This window comes from Sinocyclocheilus anshuiensis, unplaced genomic scaffold (genome assembly GCF_001515605.1).
Source record: "Sinocyclocheilus anshuiensis isolate Anshui unplaced genomic scaffold, SAMN03320099.WGS_v1.1 scaffold816, whole genome shotgun sequence".
Classification (NCBI taxonomy): Eukaryota; Metazoa; Chordata; class Actinopteri; order Cypriniformes; family Cyprinidae; genus Sinocyclocheilus; species Sinocyclocheilus anshuiensis.
Window position 1 is genome coordinate 1,561,710 of NW_015554154.1, and position 18,512 is coordinate 1,580,221.

The 18,512-nt window shown below is 36.9% G+C and overlaps 1 protein-coding gene across 1 annotated transcript; it reads left to right on the forward strand.

The window, feature by feature from the left end:
- Window positions 1–2,126: 2,126 nt before the first annotated feature.
- Window positions 2,127–17,830, forward strand: alpk3b (alpha-kinase 3b). The gene is made up of 13 exons (XM_016463539.1): window positions 2,127–2,588; window positions 7,075–7,196; window positions 7,287–7,404; window positions 7,485–9,498; window positions 10,895–12,683; window positions 12,939–13,083; window positions 13,958–14,085; window positions 14,237–14,275; window positions 14,387–14,661; window positions 14,754–14,842; window positions 14,975–15,192; window positions 15,301–15,349; window positions 17,228–17,830. Exons 1-13 carry the CDS (start codon window positions 2,455–2,457, stop codon window positions 17,490–17,492), a joined length of 5,385 nt encoding a protein of 1,794 aa, XP_016319025.1. The 5' UTR covers window positions 2,127–2,454; the 3' UTR covers window positions 17,493–17,830.
- The last annotated feature ends 682 nt before the right edge of the window (window positions 17,831–18,512 follow it).

Sequence of the window (18,512 nt, forward strand, 5' to 3'; positions counted from 1 at the left end):
CACCAAGAGCTTGTAACACTCCAAAGAGAAAGGAAAAATTGAAATCGCATCATATGACCCCTTTAAAGGTGTCTGAACGTGAGGGATAGTCCCTGATGAGATCGTCAGGTGGAAGGTCATGTGGATAATTTTATTTACGAGTAAATGATTATTCATTCATTTTATTAATAGTTAGATTGGGCAGGCCTTCACAAAATGGCGTTTAATTACAAAAAAAAAGAATTTGCCTTGACAAAAGGGCACTTTGGGCATCAAGGGGAAAAGGGGCAGGTACTCAAGCCCCCCATCGCACCCCTCTCTGCACGTGCCTGGTCTGTAGTACATGATCTTGGTTCTATTTTTAGTTTTTTAAGAAACTGCCTTGGAACCGTTTGTAAATGTCCTTTCTCAACATTGTTATTGAACTATTTTGGAATAATTAAATCATTTTCAGTAACCTTGCTGAGATCCTCTGAGACATCGTAGGACCAGAAACTACTCCAAATGGTCTTATTTTCTATAAACAAGTGTAACCTACTGATGTGAAAGTGCATGGTAAATGACCTTAACTAATATCTTAATGGATTTGATTAATCAATCTGAGTCTACAGACTAGTAGAGTGATCGCTGTGGTAATCGTTGCAGTGTTAAGCAATTGCCACTAGTCGGCAGAAACACTCCTTTAATCAGAAATCTCCCAACAGATTTCCACATATTGCTCATGTTCTGGCAAACCTAACGGGAGGGGTGAGCTCATATAAAGAAATTCATGTCAAAATATGTTACAATATATGTCAAAGATACCGTATTTTCTATGTAAATCCTCAAACTGGATCATTTTACCTCAGACGTTTTAGATATTGGATATTACTTAACTGAATGCACAAAGTTTTTTTTTTTTTGGTTCAGAGAAAAGAGATTAGACATTAAACAGACAATAAAATTAAATAAAAGTTAAAAAGTAGAGGTGAGGGGAAAAGTCAAAAAGGAGTTGACTGAACACAACACTGTCAACCTAAAATTATCCAGCCTTGTTTCAAACATATTTTGGAACGTCACAGTGCCATCTTGAATGTTTATGTGCTTTGGTCATAGAATTTCAATAACTCCCTTTGCTCACAGCTCAGAGTAACACCGGTGCAAAGTAACTGTCAGTGCTACAGAACAACTGAATTATATACTACATGTTATTATCTGGGCTTTAATAATGGAAAAATATACATGCTTATTTTATTTAGGCTTTGAGTTTAAGCTGACATTTTCTTTCATTGTAGACATAGCTACAAAAAGACACCGGGTATTTTATTCACAATTTGATAATGATGACGGAACTGACCTATCTTTACAAATAGATTATAATGATTATTTTAAATGAATTCAGTTTTTTTTTTTACTTCTATTCATCAAAGAATGCTGAAAAACTGTATTTCTGATTTCTGAAGGATTGTGTAACACTGAAGACTGGAGTAATGGCTGCTGAAAATTCAGCTTTGCCATCACAGGAATAAACTACATTTCAACATTAATTAAAATAGACAACTGTTTTATTTAAACTGTAATAATGATTCATAATATTAGTGTACTGTAATCAAATAAATACAGCCTCGGTGAGAATAAGAGACTTCTTTCAAAACTATTACAAATCTTACTGACCCCAAACTTGTGAATGATGGTGTCTATATACAGACTGAACCCATGTCATAAAAAGGATTCAGGGGATCCTGGTGTGACCTGATGTTCACCTGCATGCGGCACCACAGGTCCACATCCTTCACAAGCTTATCATACTTCCACTAATGCACATTGGATGAAAACTAGCAGGACCCCATCATGAGATGTCTGTGTAACTACAGCTTCATGGTGCTTGGAAAGGAACCCCATGTCTTCAAATGCCTCACTTTATAGTCTGCATTAATGGAGCTCAGAGAAATGCCATCAGGCAGACAAGCAGGTTTACTTGAATTGGCAGTCCATTTAAGGGTTATGCTGGGTTACTACAGGACTTACGTTAGTGGTACTGGCCATGTACTGACCTTGAAAAAATAATTTAAGGACTTCCATCATGGATTTCAGTAAGAGATGGATGTTTTAGTTGACAGCAAAAAAAAAAAAAAGCTAGTGAGTCGGTTTTGGAAAATGCGATGTGCTTGTGTGCCTATTTGTGGCCTTGCTATAATTATCCTTCATGGCCACGCAAGCTGCAGACTGATTGGAAACAGTAGAGTCTTATGCCCTGGTGCACCACCCCAGGAGTCCAACAGCACAGAAAGAAAACACTGAGCTTAGAGCGCACCCCCGAGTGTCCAAGTAAAGACGAAAACATATGGAGAATCTACTGCTGGGATGCTGGCTGTGATGACAGAAGAGTCTTGCTGGTCTCCCTAACTTTCTTTTGCAGTTTCTTGTGGACAGGCTTTACGAATATATGCTGGATATAGGCAGCTGACTTTGAGTGGACACTTATAGACTAAGAAGATGAGTTCCAGAAGGCTGATGAACCGTTCGCTCTCGAGTGATGGAAGGTCTTACTACGGTGGCAGTGATATCAGCTCTCAGAATAGAAGGGTTTGCTGTAGGAGCTACCTGAGCAGTGTTCAATCTGAAAGCAGGTATAGGTTTCTGATCCCTGATGTAAAATGCATTTAATGCATAACTGAAAGTATCATTAAATGCTTAAACATTATGACTTATATCCTTACAAAGCATATATATACATATTAAAGTTAAGGGCTAGTAACTAGAGGGTTGCTTGTTTGATCCCTGTGAGTGAGTCATGATCCCTCACTATTGAGCCCTTGTATAAAGCACTTAACCCTAAACCTGGGCTGTCCCTGTAATATGTGGATAAAAGCATCTGTTAAATGACTGCTTTCTAAATGTACATGTTTATAGTGAGTGTTATAAATAATGCAATGGTACTTAAACAACAATCTAAATAGACAGGCCTATATAAACGGTACATAAATAATGCATACTAAAAGCCATAAGATTCCTCAGACTATAAATGAATTCTAGCTTACATGACATTTAATTCTGAGCAAACAAATAAATGAAAAAATAGAATGTGTTTGCCTAAAATACAGTGATTCGGGGATTCTGTTTCCTCACTGAGAGAAGTCATTTTCTTACTTTACTGCCAATAGTTCAGAGCTCCACCACTGGTCAGTCGAACTCTTGAAAGGCTTGTGTGAAGGTCATAATGTTATAAATAAGTAGTCTGCAGTGCCAGGCTCAATAAATGACTTTTAGTGTTTACCAGTGTGCAGTTTTCCACAGCAGCAGTGGTTTGCATTATATAACATGCATTATATAAGTTGGGGTAGAGTGGGGGAAAACGCCCCCCTTAAGGACTGTGTAATTCAATTTGCTTTAAACATTCACAGCAAAATCAGAGTACAGACAGTTTTTGCTTAAAATTAAAAAGAATATAATCAATAATTATGAATTACAAAATTATAATAGCCTATTTTAAACATTTTGTTAGCTGATGCTAACTGGTTAGCTAACTAGCTACCTCCATAACCTTGCTCCAACAACTCACCTCTCAGATCTTATTCAGCCCTGCACCCCTTCTCGAACCCTTCGTTCTTCCTCACTGGGTCTTCTCCATACACCCACGGCTCGTTTAACCACCATGGGTCATAGGCTCTTTAGCCATGCTGCTCCTCGCCTTTGGAATTGTCTCCCAGCTAACATCCGCAACTTAGAGTCGTTATCCCAATTCAAAGCTAAACTCACTTATTCAGAATAGCTTATCCTACATGATTACTGTCTACACTCAAATCTTTAATTGTTTTTTTTTTTTTGTTGGAAACTGCTCCTTTTCTTTTTATGGTTCATTGATATAGTTATTTATTGCTGTTTTATTTATTGTTCATGATGTACGGTGACCTTGAGTGACTTGAAAGGCGCCTTAAATAAAATGTATTATTATTATTTACCTCAAGGCTCAGTACTAGGGCCGTTACTTTTCACGCTTTACATGTTACCCTTGGGAGATATCATCAAGAAACATGGTGTTAGCTTTCACTGTTATGCTGATGATACTCAGCTCTATCTTTAATTGTTTTTTTTTTTTTTGTTGGAAACTGCTCCTTTTCTTTTTATGGTTCATTGATATAGTTATTTATTGCTGTTTTATTTATTGTTCATGATGTACGGTGACCTTGATTGATTTGAAAGGTGCCTTAAATAAAATGTATTATTTTTATTATTACCTGATGCTAACTTGAGGTAACTTTTAAATATAAAATCCAAATATTTTTTATTTTGGGGGGTGGGGGTGGGATACAGGATACTGTTCTGCTAAAGACTGATCAAAAGTCAACACTTATGTTACTATTTCGTTGTGAATATATGTATGGTACGTGCAAATGCGTAGTGTATAAGCTAACCTAGCAGGCTAATCGGGTAGCTGTATGCTATGCTAGTATGTGAGCTAACCAAAAAAAAAAAAACAATAAAAACGAGAAATGTTTGATTTCACAACCTATAGCTTCGGATACTAGTGTATGAAACATGTAATTTAAAAGACATTAATGGTCATTATAACGAAGTTCAAACGACATAAATCAAAGCGCGATTTTGCAGGAATTGTAATCAGTATTAAAAATAATACCCATTAAAAGTTCCTTGAGCCAATGGGATCACTCGGGGTCCTAAGCAGACCCGATTTCGAGGGGGGACTCGATTTCTCATGACACCGGCGATGCATTGTTGCCAGATATTTATACTAAAACAAACAAACTACGAAAGATAAATAAAAATAAACCGAAATTATTTCCAATCTTTTGCAAATAAGATAAGATAAAAATATCGCTGTCGTTGACTCTAAACTGCAACTTCCAACTTTATCAACTTTCTAAAGTGTTAAATTAAGTGGAAAGACAAGTCCAAACACGCTTATATTAAGTTTATCTGGCAACACGGAGGCTGCGCCCGCGCCCTCACTCACAACTCTCTCAAGCCTCGTTCACTCCGCCAGCGTCTCGCAGCGATCAGTTTCATGCCATGGACGCTGAACATTCTTGCAAACTGTCTAAATTGAATTATATATGTCATGCAGGCATTCATATGAGGAGTTTAGCAGCAAATTAGTCATTCAAAGAACAAATGTTATTTTTGAACATGAAAAAATGACCGAGGTCCGGACCTCGGTGGCCGCATAGCTGGTTACGGGCCTGAATACATTTGATGGAAAAAGAAAGGATATTATGTTCAGAACAGAATAACTACAGTAATTGCTCATTGACCCCTGGGGGGCGTTTTATGACTGACTATGTTTGAAAAAAAAAAAAAAAAATTCATTCGAAAAAATATAATTATATTTGTATTAAATAACACGTACTCCCTATCTACATGCCCTACTGTTCTCATATCATATATAACTGATGTTCTACAAAACAACAAGCTTTAAAACACTTTTTTTCTTACTGCTGAAAATTAGATCATTTAGGCCTACTGTGAAATCCGTTTTCTCTTTGGTACATCACCAGTGTAAACTTCATGGTGAAAACTTCAACATCACTCTCGTCAACATAGTCTTAGTTACAATAAAAATGTATCTTGAATTTATCTTGTGGTTATTTTGGGAAAAACAGTAGGGGGCGTTTTCCCCTACTATGGAGATTTCACTTGCTTACTTTGTTACATTTTTGGGAATGAAAGAATTCCCAAATATAAAGAACTTCATGTACTCAAGTACAAATAGACCTAAGTCCTGTAGTTTCTGTGTGATTTCGGTGATCACTAAAGCAAACTTGTGCGCATGGCTGATTGATTCTTGTGCTTGCTTCATCTCTGTTTAGCTATGCTGGTCATAGATTCTCTCAGTTCAAGCCATCCAGGTAAAATGACACCTATTAACCAGGACTAACTAACCTAACAGGTTGACATACAGCCTTGTAGTAAAGTTATACAGTAGCAGAAACAGATGTGTACTTCAAATCCTAAAACGCTAGATGATTAAATTTTTTTTTGACCTGACAGTGTTTGTAATGTCAGCAGGTACGATTTATGGGTGTTTCATCAATTTAAGGCTGTTTTCTCTGTAGACTTTAAATAAAGTTCTCATAATCTCAATAGTTTAATGACTCACAAATACATACAGAGGAGAATTTTGTTTCGATTATCTTTTTTTTTTCTTCTTTTTAAAAAAAAATGTTCACTAAAATTTCCACCACATCTTAAATGATGCATTTTTTAATAATATAATGTAGTGAAAATTATGGTGCTGTAAAATTTATGTTAATGTAATGTAATGTTAATGTATACAATTATATATAATATACAATTATATATATATATATATATATATATAATTGTTATATATATATTATTTACACAATTATGTTATAGCACTTGCGTATCATTGCTCTTTTGTTGATTTTGATTGCTTCCATTGTCCTCATTTGTAAGTCGCTTTGGATAAAAGCATCTGCTAAATGACTAAATGTAATGTAAATTAAAAATTACAGCTTGATCATAAATGATGCACAATAAATATATTTTTCTCACAAGTTATATTAATCTTAATTTTTCTTGTTTTTATTCACGTTTCATTTCAATTTAATTTAATTTGCTCCTTGCAGACATGTTTGTCTAGAATAAAATCTATAAAATATCTATAAAAATATCTATAAATAAAAGACATTTCAAAATGAATGACTGATGAAAATATGAAATGTATAGCTTCATATAACAAAAATGAAAGGGGCGTAGGGAACATAGAAATGGCAATGAAAGGGACATAGAAGAAACACCCATTTGAAGAAACACCCATTTATTAACTTACTGTAAGGTTAATAAGAAAAGAAAATGCTTATCATAAGGATGTTAATGATGCAGTGACATCTGAATTACCTACAATTATACAAAGTCACGCAACAAAGAGTTTGATATACACGTTTAATCTTTAGAATTTTCTGTTTATTTTAATATTGTGTCTGACCTAGCCAATATAAACACTGTAAATCTTACTTTGCATGAATGCTAACAATAATTATGACAGTGATGTCAGTGCTCTGCTGATGATAAAGCAAATTAGTAATACATATTTAACCTCAGATCGATTACAATATTTACCTCCATTTTTAGGAGCACTCTCTGCAGTGTCATGGCCCAATTAACTGAGGAGATACAGCCAACATTTGAGACCACATTAAAATCCAAAGCTGTGTCTGAAGACGCTAACATCAAGTTCAGCTGTGTGGTCTCAGGTATCCCATTAAAGCAAGTTAATCCATTGTGGAACAAGTTGTTCAAACTTCCTGTTCCCCAGTCTTTAATTTTAACCATCACATTTGCAGGCCACCCAGTCCCTGAGGTGACATGGTACAAAGATGATGTACAGCTGGACAGATACTGCGGCCTTCCCAAATATGAAATTTCACGTGATGACAAGACACATACACTCCAAATATACAAGTATGCTGTTTTCTGAGAAACAGTTTTCTTGTTTTGATTACTGTTTAGTGAACATTTAACTGTGTGTATTTCTATCTTAGCTGTACTCTGGAGGATGCTGCAATTTACCAAGCATCAGCACAGAACAGTCGAGGCATCGTGTCATGTTCAGGGGTGTTGGAGGTGGGAACAATGAATGAGTACAAGATTCATCAAAATTACTTTGCAAAGCTTAAACTGCGAAATGAGAACCGACGTCGAGAGCAGGAGGAGCCCCGCAATGCAGGCAAAGAGAATGTCCCAGCAGCCCGCGAGAACGTCAGGGTGAGCAGTCCTGAAAGAGCCCAAAGGAAACGTAGGTCCCCCATGGAGACCAGAGCGGCTGGCAGCCCTTCAGAGGAGAAAGCCATGGAGGTGGATGCTCTCAGTCCAACACCTCCAGTTCAAGAGTCAGCAGCAGCATCTGTTCATGAAATCTCAAACTGTGAAATGATCACAAACAGAGACAAAGATGGCCAGGGGCTAATGTATATCCATGATACCGTGCATAATGCCTCCAGCAAACAGACTAATGAGCATTACGTCAAGAAGAAGATCAAAATCTCAACAGAAGCAACAGAGGGAATTAAGGAAAACAGACAGACTGGAAGAAGTGAAGAGATAATGAATGAGAGTGGGGCTTCCACTGAGAAGATGGAAGTACAGAACACTGTCGATCAGATCACCTCCGTGACTGAATATGAAAACAAAATGGACATAACAGACAGACAAATAAGTGAAAAACAATCAGTGAAAGTGAACAAAAGCCCCTCAAAAGAATCAAAGAGAGCTCAGGATATTCAGACTGCCTCAGTGTCTGAATCTAGAAACAAATTGGACATAACAGACACAAGAAAAAGTGAAAAAACTTCAGCACACATGAACAAAAGTGTCTCCGAAGAATCAAAAAGAGCTCAGGGTGCTCAGATCACATCAGCAACAGAATCTAAAAACAAAATGGACATAACAGACACAAAAGCAACTGAAAAACAGTCCGAGAGAGTGAACAAAATGGTCTCAGAAAAGCCAAAGGGAGCTCAGGGTGTTCAGATCACCTCAGTGACTGAATCAAGAATGAAAATGGACATAACCACAAATAAGAATCAAAAATGGTTCGTGAAAGCAAACAAAAGTCCTTCAGAAGAATCAAAGAGAGCTCAGGGTGCTCGTATTGCCTTAGCGACTGAATCAAGAAACAAAATTGGCATAACAGTCACAAAAAAGAATGAAAAACAGCAAGTAAAAGTAAACAAAAGTGCCTTAGAAGAATCGAAGAGAGCTCACCATGCCTCAGTGACTGAATCTAGAAACAAAATGGACGCAACAGTCACAAAAACGAATGAAAAACAGTCAGAGAAAGTGAACAAAAGTGTCTCAAAAGAACCAAAAAGTGCTCAGTGTGCTCAGATTGCCTCAGTGACTGAATCAAGTAACAAAATGGACATAAAAGACACAAAAAAGAATGAAAAACAGTCAGAGAAAGTCAATAAAAGTGTCTCGGAAGAATCAAAGAGAGCTCAGGGTGTTCAGATTGCCTCAGTGACTGAATCTAGAAACAAAATGGACGTAACAGACACAAAAACGAATGAAAAACAGTCAGAGAAAGTGAACAAAAGTGTCTCAGAGGAATCAAAGAGAGCTCAAGGTGCTCAGATCACTTCAGTGACTGAGTCAAGAATCAAAGTGGACATAACAGACACAAAAAAGAATGATAAACAGTCAGAGAAAGCGAAGGAAAGTTCCTCAGAATCAAAGAGAGTTCAAAAGCCCATTACAACCCAGAAACAACTGCCACTGAAGTTTTCCATGAGAACCCAGATGAACAAGGTGGTTGAGTACACAAAGCTAACTAAATCATCTGACAAAAGCACATTAAACCTCCAACCTCAAGCTCTAGATACTATCCAGAACTGTAATGCAAGAGTTATAGACAAGAAGCTCGTGGATTTTGATGACCACAGAAATAAAACTCCAGTAGGTACATGTGTGAGGATCTTTCCTCATTCCTGTGGTGGGAATGACGTCAATGTGGACACAGGGGAGAGGAATGCATCTGCATGCTCTCTTAGGAGCTTGGTGAGTGTTTCCTCATGCTCTGGCCGTGACCTCATGCGAGTGTAATGTTCCCGGTGGTAGTGAGACCAGTAACCCCCCCTAAGTCACAATCATAAACTATAAATAGAGCCGCAAGCATGACTTTGATGATGTGACAAGACCCATCTTATATGACACACAAGTAGGGAAACAGACAATGATAATATTCCCATTACGCACTTTGTGGCTTCAGGGCACATGGAAGTATAGAGATCCTGAGATCCATCAAATATGTTTGCTGTCCCTAATCACCTGTTGCTACATGATGTTTTAAAAGTAGATACAAAATATAACTTTACTATGCAAGCCGTAAGTGCTGTGGACAGACCAGCTGCTCTCCTTTTAATATCTCACATTCCCCTCTGATCTCATAAAGCCTTAAAATACTCTCTAAATATGGGCAGTGCAACAGCTTCCCCATGGCAGTAGATGCTAAATAAGAAACAAAGATAGACCTAGTCAACTGGAAACAGGTGGCTTCTCATTCTAACTTGTAATCATATAATTAAGGAATTCACATTATCTAATGTGGGGTCTGTCAAATAAAGTAATGTTGAATCCACGTATTTTCTCTCGTTTTTCTCTTATCTTAGCTAAATGAGAGATAATCAAGTGATAATATTACAGAGGTTCAGCTAACACAATGATCTGTTGATTTTAGATTAATGACTGAAGTGCTAAGTGGCAGACTCTCCCTGCAGATTTACAGTGATTAGGGATCTGGCATTAGTACAGTGCAGCTGAGCTGAACCAGTATATCTGTTTTAAATGTGTGTATAAGTACATTATCTTCCCATAAAGGAAATGTCTTGATCTCTTGTATCATATATATATATATATATATATATATTAACTGTTAACAGGTCAATGAGTGATATATATTAAAGAGATAATTCACCCAAATTATGAAAAATTTGTTCTGTTCTTTTGCTGACTCTCATGTTGTTCCAAACCTGTAGAACTTTTAGAACTTTCCTTTGTTTGTGGAACACAAAAGATCTTTTGAAAAAAGTCCACACTACAGTTTAATCATACTTTTATTCAGAAAAAGATGTAATAAATTGTTCAGAAGTGACAGTAATGATTACATTGTTACAATCAAATGAATTGCATTTTTTAATAAACTAAATCTTGAAAGAAGAAAACAGTTGTTTTAAACTGTAAAAATATTTCACAATATTACTGTTTATACTGTATTTTGAACAGTGACTGTACAATGACAGCCAGTGGGGTCCAATGTTGTTTTGGATCCAATGGCTTTCATTGCATGGAAAAAATAGAAACATTCTTCTAAATATCTTCTTTTGTGTTCTGGGTTTGGAACAACATTTTTGGTCGAGCTATCCCTATAAAACTTCTGAAAATTCTATGATTTCAGTCTGCAGGTGATACTCACACTCAACCCACAGAGCCACCAATTTGTGGAGACGTTCCTCCTTTTCACAAGGAAGCACCCATGGATTTAAAGCAGCAACCCTCATTAATGCATGAGGTCACTGCGAGTGTTACGGAAACACTCAGTTCCTGCCACCTTGCATCACAGGGAAAGAAGCTGAGAACAGGTGATCAGTCTGTCGCATCAACAAAGAGCAGTACACCTGTCACTGAGCCTCAAAACACTCAGCCGAGTGAAAAAATCTCCTCAGGTCATATTCCACACATGCTTCAAGATGGCCAAGTCACTACAGCTAGTTCCTCATTAGGAGATGACACATTAACTAACATGTGTGAGAAGGATAGCAAAGCTGAAAGCCGACTCACCAAAGAGTCTGATAAACTAAAAGGTGAAACAAAACTTGCATCTGTTTCTAAAGGAAAGTCAACAGCAACCTCAAACCATTCCACAAATCAAGTCATTGTCACAGAATTTGTACAATTCCGCACGACAAACTCAGATGTGGTGCAACCACAGACCATGAATGACTCATCAATCTCTAATGTTCAAATGAAAGATAATAAGGCCCAAGAGTGTCAGAGCACTTATCTTGAATCTACAGACAATGTTGCTAAAATGGACATACAGGCACAGTCTAATGTAACCACATCTGAACTACCCAAATTAACTAATCACGAGATGCAGAGTTACTCTGCAAACAAAGCCAATGATCATTCTGGCCCCTCTACATTCCTCTCCCAACGTTCAAAGATTTTACCCACAGAATTTACCATTCCTACAATATATATAACAGATGTGGACAGCACATCTCAAAATAGTACAGAAACAGAACACACTGTAGATGCTGTTGAAACCAGAACTGAAATGAATACAGTAACCTCTAACGTGACAAATAGCAACACAATCATGCAAGTAGGTAATATATCTGAATGCACAGACACCACGAACAAGACCACAGCTGTTTTGGAATCTGAAGGTCTGCGTGATGAAAAGCTTGATCTTTCCCTGCATTCACAACCCTCGGAAGTCAACAAACCTCATCAACAGCCACTAACTCAAGAAAAACTGATTCAAGGACCTGAATCAAGTCATTGTGTCACTGACTTTGTTGCATCAGACTTAATTAGATTGAAAGATGTCACTATGCAACATCACCCTGCTGACAAAAGCATAAAGACCAATGAAGCTGACTTAGCTGAAATGAGTCATCTTAAAGAAACAGATCTTCATCTGACAACTGATTCAGACTCCTTCATAAAACAATTGAAGTTGGCTGCATTAGACTTTGAGAGTTCAAATCTAAGTACTACAGCCAAGATAAATGCTGCACCACATATAAACGCGCAAGAAAATATTAAATGTGGCGAGGAAGTAGTTTCTGCAGTGACAGAGCTCACTACCTGTAAGGTAACAATTCCATTGAAGACTACAGACCAGGTCTTCAAGTCTACTGCTGCCCACAGTGAGCTTGCCACCAAGATCAATCAAAAGACTACATTACCCAGGACTAAAACAGAGAAGAGTGAAACAGGAATGACCGTATGTCTTGAAGAAGCAAAAAGAGATTCATATCAGGGGGACAATTTATCTTTGACGACACAACCTGCATCTCTATTACAATCAGTCAGTAACTCACCATCGAAGACATCATTGGAAACACACTCCCCTCGTCTCAGCCGGAGGACTGTCCAGGCTGACCTCCCCAAACCTGCAGGAAATGAGAATGTTAAGCCCAAATCAGCAGAGAAAGACAAAGAAAACCAATTCAAAGGTAAAGACAGCAAGGAATGGACACTGAACCCACAATTCCAGCAGTTACAGTATTTTTAATTAATAATGTAGACAAGTATTTCACAAAAGCTGCTTTTCCAGAAAAGCTATTGCATTTTATGCATTCCCTAGGAATCACACTTATGGCCTTTGCTGTTGCTAGTACCGACTGTTCCCACTGTGTATCTCACCATTATGACTCTTTGTTTCCCCCTTTATCTTCTTTTCTCTCTCCCTCCCTTTCAACTATCTGCAGTCCCACAGGTTATCCGTAAAATCCGACCAGAGGTGTTTGATGCCTCTGGAAATCTGAAACTCTGGTGTCAGTTTTTCAACATAGTAAGTGACTCAACATTAAAATGGTACAAGGATGAAGTGGAAATTGCTGAGATAAAGAGAAGGTACACACTCCTTAAGTTTTACTGACCCAAGTGGTATTCAGTGCCCAAAATATTATATTATACCGCAAAAAATAATATAAAAATCACGTCCTAGCACACAACAACTGCATGTGTTGTGATTCACGACTCTGTAAATCAAAAACAAACAGCGATGTAGTCTGATTTACACTTACTAATGACTCTTACGAGCCAGTTCTTTGTAGTGAATCAGATACATACAGTGCAACCTTCACAGTCCAGTTCACGAACAAATAGCCTTAAGACTCGGCTATGGCTATGTTGTTCAGATGGGCAAAATGAATAAATCACAAAGTCCTTCAGGGCAATTACTCAATCAATATGACTCACATACTAAACTCCATCATATCATTACATTCAGTGTAACATTCAGTCTCGAAATGAAGTACTTTTTTTTCTTTTTAAGATTCCTAAAACTGAAAAAAACTATAGAAACCATCACAGAATTTCTAATGGTTTTACTGGTTATAATGGGAATTTTACTGCATTTAATGGAAACTGTAATGGACCCTGTTGGCCTCTACTGATAATTGGTTGCCTTCTATTGGTGGCTTGTTAAAACCACTAAACCCTAATGGAATATGTCCCAAAACACACTACATGAAGCCATTTTTTAATGGTTTTAATGATTAAAAGTTGATGGTTTGTAATGTTTGTAATGGTATTTTAGTGGAAACCATTAGAGTGTCTGTGATGGTTTCTATTGTTTGTTTTTTTCCAGCAGGGTTTAAAGTATCACTACTGACTGTTGGTTTATATGATGACTGGTGGTTCATAAAGCTTGCAATATTATTATGTGTATTATTATAAGCTGAGCGTACCTGCTGATGGTATTTTGTTTTGTTGTCTTTTCTAGTGCAGGAGATGAGACTCAAGTGTGCTTGGCTATTATACAGATGTCCAAAAGAGACTGTGGTGTTTACAGATGCACCATTACCAATGAATATGGCAAAGATTTCACAGAATATCTTCTTAGCGCAGAGTGTAAATCTTTCCCTACCTGTTTTCCATGTTATCTTTCTAATATGTTCCTTTGTGTGAATTGCCCATATGTTATAATTCTCAAACAATTTGTTCTAGAGAATTTGTTCTATTTGTGACAGCATTTTGTGTTGTCTGTTGCATCTGTTGACAGTTCTGTCCAATATATTCCTGCGTGAGGAGCTCCAGGAAGGTAAAAAAAATAAAATAGCAGCTGTATAGTGCTTTCAGTCTTTTGTTTACCCCTCAGTACCTACATGTAAATCTCTGTGCCTTTTACAATTTCTCTCTCTCTTATATGTAGTTGGGGAGGAGATTGAGATGACTCCTCTGATCTTCAGTAAAGGTCTTGCTGATGCAGGTTGCTGGGGCTCAAAGTTCTACGGCCGTGTCACAACAGAAGAAGCTCAGGTTGGACTGGGATGTGAGCACAAAACCAGACGGCTGAAAGTGATCTACGGATTAGATCCTGTGTTTGAGTCAGGCAGCTCATGTTTTATGAAAGTGCGAAGCCCTATTGCATATGAGAGCAGAGAGGAGACTGTCTTGGCTGAAAGGAATCTTCAAATCACAAAACAGGTGACAGATGCTTCAAGTTCTTTAAATGTCCGGATAAATTTATAACATTTCTCAAAGATAAGTTTTATCGTTTATCCCTCACAATTTGATAGGACTGTAGAATTCAGAACATGGCTAGAGAGTACTTCAAGATCTTTGCTACAGAGACAAGAGTGATAGAGAGCTTTGGTGCAGCACTGGAGTAAGTGAGATTTTTTTCACCTACTTAGCTCTGTGCAAAGCACAATATTTTATTGTAGTTTTATATCAAGGTCAAAGAGCATATGAGAATCCTAGCTGATCCTGTTGTCACTGTGACTGTGTATATTTCCAGGGTAATCCCTCTATACTTCATGTACTTGCCAGCGAGCAGTATTCCTTCTGCAACAGTGGAGGCAGAGCTTAAGGGTGTCTATTTGCGGTATTGTGGAATGGATCGCACCCGGTCACTGGTATTTAATGAGAAGTTAGAAGTGGCACAAAAGTGTTCTTGTCTCCAGCACTGGATCTACCAGTGGACCAATGGAAATGTGCTGTTCTCCAGACTTGAGGGTAAATGAAAAATAAATATATCCAAATCAAATTATTCTGCGTGTATTTTTGCACTATTTTTAGTTCAAACGATGACTCTGATTCTATTGTTTTTCTTTCATGTTGCAGGAGTTGATACAATACTGACAAATATCGGAATAGCAGTCAGGTCAAAGGGGTGGGTACCTGTTAGTACTTTTAAAACAATTCATTCAGGCTTTTTGATGGTGATATTCATTCTACTGCATCTAATACTTACACATTGGAATTACACTGTTTTCAAAAGTTTGGGGTCAGTGCCATTTTTTTAAAAGAAAAAATAATATTTAGCATAAATGCTGTTCTTTTGAATGTTCTATTTATTAAAGAATCCTGAAAAATGTATGTATCACAGTTGCCATAAATATACTGAGCAACAAAACCGTTGTCAACTGTAATAATAATATGAAATGTTTCTTAAACACCTAGTCAGCTCATTAGAATGATTTCTGAAGGATCATGTGACACTGAAGAATGGAGTAATGATGCTGGAAATTCAGCTGTGCCATCACAAGAATAAATTAAATTTGAAAATATATTTAAAAAGTCAAAATGTTTAACATCTTAGTATTATTTCACAGTATTGCTGTTTTTATGGTAATCTTGCCTTGGTGAGCATACACTCTAAAAAATTGCTGGGCTGTTTCAACCCAACTTTGGGTCAAATATGGACTTTGCTACAGAGACAAGAGTGATAGAGAGCTTTGGTGCAGCACTGGAGTAAGTGAGATTTTTTTCACCTACTTAGCTCTGTGCAAAGCACAATATTTTATTGTAGTTTTATATCAAGGTCAAAGAGCATATGAGAATCCTAGCTGATCCTGTTGTCACTGTGACTGTGTATATTTCCAGGGTAATCCCTCTATACTTCATGTACTTGCCAGCGAGCAGTATTCCTTCTGCAACAGTGGAGGCAGAGCTTAAGGGTGTCTATTTGCGGTATTGTGGAATGGATCGCACCCGGTCACTGGTATTTAATGAGAAGTTAGAAGTGGCACAAAAGTGTTCTTGTCTCCAGCACTGGATCTACCAGTGGACCAATGGAAATGTGCTGTTCTCCAGACTTGAGGGTAAATGAAAAATAAATATATCCAAATCAAATTATTCTGCGTGTATTTTTGCACTATTTTTAGTTCAAACGATGACTCTGATTCTATTGTTTTTCTTTCATGTTGCAGGAGTTGATACAATACTGACAAATATCGGAATAGCAGTCAGGTCAAAGGGGTGGGTACCTGTTAGTACTTTTAAAACAATTCATTCAGGCTTTTTGATGGTGATATTCATTCTACTGCATCTAATACTTACACATTGGAATTACACTGTTTTCAAAAGTTTGGGGTCAGTGCCATTTTTTTAAAAGAAAAAATAATATTTAGCATAAATGCTGTTCTTTTGAATGTTCTATTTATTAAAGAATCCTGAAAAATGTATGTATCACAGTTGCCATAAATATACTGAGCAACAAAACCGTTGTCAACTGTAATAATAATATGAAATGTTTCTTAAACACCTAGTCAGCTCATTAGAATGATTTCTGAAGGATCATGTGACACTGAAGAATGGAGTAATGATGCTGGAAATTCAGCTGTGCCATCACAAGAATAAATTAAATTTGAAAATATATTTAAAAAGTCAAAATGTTTAACATCTTAGTATTATTTCACAGTATTGCTGTTTTTATGGTAATCTTGCCTTGGTGAGCATACACTCTAAAAAATTGCTGGGCTGTTTCAACCCAACTTTGGGTCAAATATGGATTAACCCAACTTTTGGGTTAAAAATGTAATTTAATAATTTAACCCAACGGCTGGGTTAGTCCATATTTGACCCAAAGTTGGGTTGAAACAACCCAGCATTTTTTAGAGTGTAAAGAGACTTTTTTCACAAGAGGTCAAACCCAAACTGAATGGTATTGTATGTTAATTAATTGGTTTAAACATTAAAGAACATTTAAAGTGCTGTAATATTATGCTGTAAATTCAAGATGCATTCATAATGTTTTTTTCTGATGTAGGTATCAGGGGTTTCCTTGTGAGGCTAATCCGAAGGTTTTCGAGCAGTTTCAGATCCAGCATCAATGTAATTACTTCTGTGGTCTCTTAAACCTCAAACCTCTCAAAGCCCCAGAAACACTTCAGACTTCAACCAGACCCAAGGGCTCAAGCAGCCCACTACTACAACGAAAAACAGCACCCAGCTCCTCCAGTCCCCAGACCCCACGCAAGGCCACAAAGAGCCCCAAATTATCCCGCAAGCTTAACCCACAGACGTCAACCTAACTCAAAATAAAGTAGGCCATATACATAGGGAAAACTAAAGGAAAAAGAGAGGTCCGTCTGTTATTGAATCGAAACGTTGATCACTGATCTGCAGTTAAGATGCAGCTGCACTTGCTACCCGAATGTAAGTAAAAACAACTTTTGATAAATGCATTTTAAATGAAATATGTAAATCCAGAATCATTACCTAATCTTCTGTTGCAGTGCTCTTTACAGAATCCGTTCTGTAATCCTCAGAGGTTTTTGAAAGTGCATTGTAAAAATGTGTGTGATAATGTCAAGTGGAGCTGTAGCACTACAAACTTTATATTACCTCTTTGTTCATTTCTAAAGGAATTACGGTGCTGTTGGATGATTAGCTGTTTGTAAATAGTAATTAAAAATAAGAATTTTGTTCATTATAAATGAGTTTTATTGTGTGAGAGCATATTATTTCCATTTGGTTGTGGATTAACATGCATAATGCATATCTGGAACGTGTAATTTAAATTATAATATTGAATTTTTCAGAAACACTGCAAGCTATTGAACACTGTCCATTAAAATGTTACATATTCTCAAATTGTTTGTTCCACAGAATAAATTTATATGGGTTTTGCTCAACAAGAGGCGGAGAAAAATGAGAGACTATTTATGGCTGACCTGAGCTTAATACGAGAGGCATAATGGAAACACAGAAACTGATGATAACAGTATTTAAATAATGACATGACTTAAATGTTGAGTTGGCATTTGAAATTTTAATTACATCTGTTGTGTCTTCCAATCTTATCTCAGATATCTCACATTGCATTACTGGGTGAACTAACATGCTGGTGATCAGTCTATAAATTTGCCTTTGGTTTAGATGAAAGGGAAAAGGAAGCCATCCAAAGACTTACTTAAAAGGAAAATGTGCTTATTTAATGTCAAATGTTATGTCTCATGAATGAACTCTAGTGCATTTTGACTTTAGGTCACAGAATGTAATTAAGACAATGAAATAATCACACCAGATTAATTGAATAAATCTGCTCTATT

Excerpts from the sequence above, each read along its gene's own strand:
- alpk3b (XM_016463539.1), top strand. The coding sequence starts at position 2,455 with ATGAGTTCCAGAAGGCTGATGAACCGTTCGCTCTCGAGTGATGGAAGG. Across the intron at positions 12,684-12,938 it reads CAAAGAAAACCAATTCAAAG|TCCCACAGGTTATCCGTAAA; the intron begins GTAAAGACAGCA and ends AACTATCTGCAG. Across the intron at positions 14,843-14,974 it reads AGCTTTGGTGCAGCACTGGA|GGTAATCCCTCTATACTTCA; the intron begins GTAAGTGAGATT and ends GTATATTTCCAG.